The sequence below is a fragment of the Limulus polyphemus genome, unplaced genomic scaffold (genome assembly GCF_000517525.1).
Source record: "Limulus polyphemus unplaced genomic scaffold, Limulus_polyphemus-2.1.2 Scaffold672, whole genome shotgun sequence".
Lineage (NCBI taxonomy): Eukaryota > Metazoa > Arthropoda > Merostomata > Xiphosura > Limulidae > Limulus > Limulus polyphemus.
Genome location: NW_013666282.1, coordinates 146,062 through 150,741, shown reverse-complemented (window position 1 = coordinate 150,741; position 4,680 = coordinate 146,062). Strand labels below are relative to the sequence as shown.

Here is a 4,680-nt window from a genome sequence, read left to right as displayed (position 1 = left end):
CACTTCGTGGAACTAGGATTTATCCCTCCCCCAATCAATAGCACCCTCTGATGCCACTTCGTGGAACTAGGATTTATCCCTCCCTAAATCAATAGCACCCTCTGATGCCACTTCGTGGAACTAGGATTTATCCCTCCCTAAATCAATAGCACCCTCTGATACCATTTCAAGGAACTATCATGTAATCGTCTCTAGTGCGTGTCACTATGACGTTATCGTCTCTACCTCTTTACCCCTCCTGAAGCAGCATCCTTTTTATATTGCATAACAATTATGTGACCCTTAATTGTCGGCGTAATTTGCATATTACGTAATAGTTATGTAACCCTCAGGCAGCATCCTTTGATCTCGGCTCACTTGGTGACCCTACATTGAGACGTCATCATTTGGTTACAGCGGTATCCCGATAACTACTGTGGCCAGTTCCTACAGATTTCAACATTCAAATGAAATTCTGTTTTCAACTGAAGAAAATATTTTCTTGTATATCACAATCTCATGTATATAAATAGATATACTTAAAACAATTCATAAATGTTTAAAGTTAAATTTTTAATTACCAACCTATACATATATCTAGATCAACCTCACATTTTAACTTTGTACACTTGCAACAAACGGCATCACCATTCAGTAGCATCCCTGCTACACGTGGCAACTAAATGCAACACTAATCACCAATTCGAATGATATTATAACACATAATTAATCCAAGATAAAACTCATTAGAAATGGATGCTTCTGTTCTAACTCACCATCTGCATCACATTTCGCATTATATGTGTATTCATACATCGTTTAATTTAGTTGAATTGCCAGAAATGACAGAAAAGTTATTTTTGCCATTGTAATGTAAAAACCAGATTGAACTGGTGTGCTTTCCATGATAGTAGTGCTATTAATGGAGTCAGGAAACCAATTACATCAGATAACTACAAGAAACATTTCAGACGAAAACCTAGAAAAATGATAGACATTCCTCCAAACCAAACAGTCCCTGTAAATTTATCATGTTGTGCTAGGCCACATCCGCCTTACTGTAATTCAGAAAGACAAGTATAGACCTACTCGACCGACAGGTGTGTTCTCTGTCATGGCACATCACAAACTAATGTGTAATATCATGTCCATCAACATTTGCCATAAAACTTAACATAATTGCTCCAATTTCAAAGTTCGCAAAGTCACTCCAGCTTATATATATATGTCAGGATTCCCTCATGTAATCAACAGTCAGAATAACTTATTAATGTTCTAGAAAATTATCTAATAGCCTTGGGTGTGCTTACCGTGTTTATCTAACGAGTATCTTACGACGTGATCCGCAGAAATTTCACTACAGGTCACTAGACTGATCGAGCAATAATTGAAAGGCATTGTATCAATGTTTCAAGAGTCATGTCACAACTCTCTTTAAGTTAATGATTTATCAGCTTGACGATCCTAACTATTGTTCAAGTAGTTAATCCCAACCATAGTGATAATAAAAACCAACACTGATGTCTCAGACAATCATCAGAGCAAATAAATATTCCTCTATTAAAACTTCCTCATTTTATATCTCGAGGATTGTCATATAGCACTGCCAGCATCTTTTGGTTCATACTCAGAGTTGAGACTCTACAATACAGAAAAAATCACAATCAGGGTCAACCTACTTATCCACCTCTGATTGCTGTAACACCCAGTTGTTGAGAGGCTCTTTTTCTATTAGTTGGAGATCTACACACCAACTATGAGCAGCTATTTGTATCATAATGACGATGTTGCAATAACTTTTACCACTGCAAGGGTTGCCCCGTTATCAATGACTTATCACTGTGCGGGTTGCCCGTTATCAATGACTTTTACCACTGCACGGATTGACCGTTATCAATGACGTTTATCACTGCACGGATTGACTGTTATCAATGACGTTTATCACTCACTGCATGGGTTCCCCATTATCCAAAACGACTAAGAGATAAAGAAACAAAAACATTGCATCATATTATTATTCAATGTATATTACTCTGGCGTTAACGTTCAGAAGAAATTTGTTAGCTCAAGTATGTTTCTATTCATAATTTTAGCTTATAATTGGATAATACCTCTATTGTAGATGGTGCTGCATTGTTTTGAACTAATTTTTATAATAGCATAAGGCTTATTGAATTTTTAATAATGTAGTGTTTAAAAAATAATAAGTCTAATATTGTTTCAAGACTGCTAGTCAGAGAGTATTTTTTATAGAAACATTGTTGAAGTTTAAAGACCGCTGAGATATCGATATGGCAACTTTTCACTAGGTTCATTTTTAAATTTCCGCAGTTATCAGGCGATCATTGTTAAGTATACAAAGCTTAGCTACAGCGTACCAAAGTCTTGGTATATTACATGGTTAGAAAACCAGTCTATGTAGTTTCTACTATATGTGTTTTGTCTGTAGATTTTTGTGTTGAAATCGTGTGAGGCTCGTGTGATGTTTACGTTTAGAAAATGTATTTTTAACTTATTTTCACTTTCAACGCATGTTGTTTGTGAGTTGGTAGAATACTGAAGAACATGACATAAACACATCCTTACAAAAACCTTTGTTTTGGTAGACGATACTTACTGAAAATTCAAAACAAAAAGAAATAAACACTATAATTTTTATTCTTTAATAGATTGTTTAGGCACAATATTCATGATGAAACTTTGTAAAATGAATGACAACTGCCTGTTGTAGAGACACAAGTGTAGTGGGCGACGTTACGAAAGTCTTCCATTCTACAAAGTTTCAACTGTTGTTTTTATATTTTATAGTCCTCTTACCAGAACATTGAGGAGGTGCATTATTTTTAAGTCAGGCAAACTAAAATGAAGGACTTGCTTCTATATTCACAGACATTCCGTAAAGCTCTTTTATAAAGTTTTAATCTGTCATGAACTTAGCACACATATATTTTTCCTGATGCTATGTCTCTTTGTTACATAATTATCTTAAGTCTAATAAGAATAGACAGAAATAAAACACGAACGAAATAAAAAGGTTTTCGAAACTGACGTAAACTTTGAGCCTTAAAAATGTTGTCATTCAGATTATACAAAGTATTTTGAATTCAACAAACACAATTATAATTGATTCATACCTACATTATTGTCATAAAGCTTATTTTCAGTTACCAACACCTTATCGAACAATAGCGCCATCTATAGAACAGATAGGAATATGTTGAGCACATCATCGCATATTATATCAGAAGTATTGTGTTTCAGAGAACTACACCACAAAAGGGGACTTTTAGGTTACTACTACAGCACCGAAACCAGCTAATAATAATCACAGTTTAACGCTAAAGTGCTTAAAGTATTCCTGGGCGCTCTGCCAATACTATTACGCAAGTACGGTTGGAGTAACGTTTCGATTTTAAAGTAGGTTTCTACTTTTCATGCTCCTAGCTTATAGTTGTATAATAGCTCTATTGTAGATGGTGCTACATTGTTTGAAAGGATTTTTTTCTAAACCAATTAATTCAAGTAGAATAGATGATAGTTTGTCTATTCTATGGTTTTTGGTTTTAAAATAATAATTACCCATGTGTTAGATATATTGTTTATCTGATTTCAGCCTCTCTTGGGTTTAAATAAATATTGCTTCTTTAAGGTAAAGCACGATTAGATGTACTTTAGATTCGTTATTAACATTTTTTTCGTAAGATTACTAAAGGATGTGTTACATAACTGTGTTTCGTTTAACAAAGGTGAATGAGCAGTCGCAATGTTTTGATGCCTTAATATATATATGTATCGTCTGTTTCATTAAGTATAGTTTTAAACGTATCCCTAGTTTCGCCACACTTCAAAGATAATAGCTTAGTTGCTAAAATTTCTATTTACTTTCGTGGTCTTCATATGTTTATACTTAATCACATATCTATTAGCTGTACTGTGATATTCTGCAATATTTTTAATAGAACAACATGATTGTTCAGGCCATGAAAATATATATCGCTCCATTCCACAAAGAGACAGTATTCACTGAATAACGACGGAAAGAGAATTGTGCCTGATAACACGTTTCGACGTGTTCTCCCATATGGAGCTTAAGTTATATATATATATATATCCAAAACCAACTAAAGATGTCTCTTGACATGTAAACCATAGTTTTGTTTTGTTTTTAAGTTAACAATTTCTGACAGTTTATTTATTTCTGATCTGGAGACTACAGAAGAGTTTGGCTACATAATATAAATTAAGTTTTAATTTACTAGCATTTTATCGCTAGCTGATGCGATTTTATAATCTCGTTAGGCAAGAGCAATTTTTTTCAGAGGCCATTCAAATTATTCTTGCTTTAGTTTACTTTCGTCAAACATATTTGATGTCATAAATAAATATGAGAATTTTCATTGGTGGGTTGACAGAAAAAAGATGTGCAGCACCCGTTTCCATTAATCGCTGAACAGTGTGTCTCTAAATGCGGAGAAGGTACTGAAGCTGGAATTAAAAGGTTTAATATTAGAATCCGTAAAAAATGGTGTAACATATAACTGTAAGTAAGTTAGTTCTCTATAGAGTAATTTTAGCTATTATTCCCCTATCGTCAATTCTGCTTTTGTTTAATTTCGCGCAAAGCTACACGAGGGCTTTCTAATTTGGCAGTGTAAGACTAGGGGGAAGGCAGCTAATCATCACCTCCCACCGCCAACTCTT

At 34.2% G+C, this 4,680-nt stretch overlaps 1 protein-coding gene across 1 annotated transcript in view; it reads left to right on the top strand.

Annotated features, from left to right (window-relative positions):
• The first annotated feature begins 966 nt into the window (after positions 1-966).
• The window catches only part of LOC106459872 (rhodopsin-like), a 6,744-nt gene continuing 3,030 nt past the window's right edge, over positions 967-4,680 (top strand). The window contains 2 exon segments of the mRNA XM_022386431.1: positions 967-1,056; positions 3,311-3,396. Coding sequence (XP_022242139.1) covers positions 967-1,056; positions 3,311-3,396 — 176 coding nt within the window.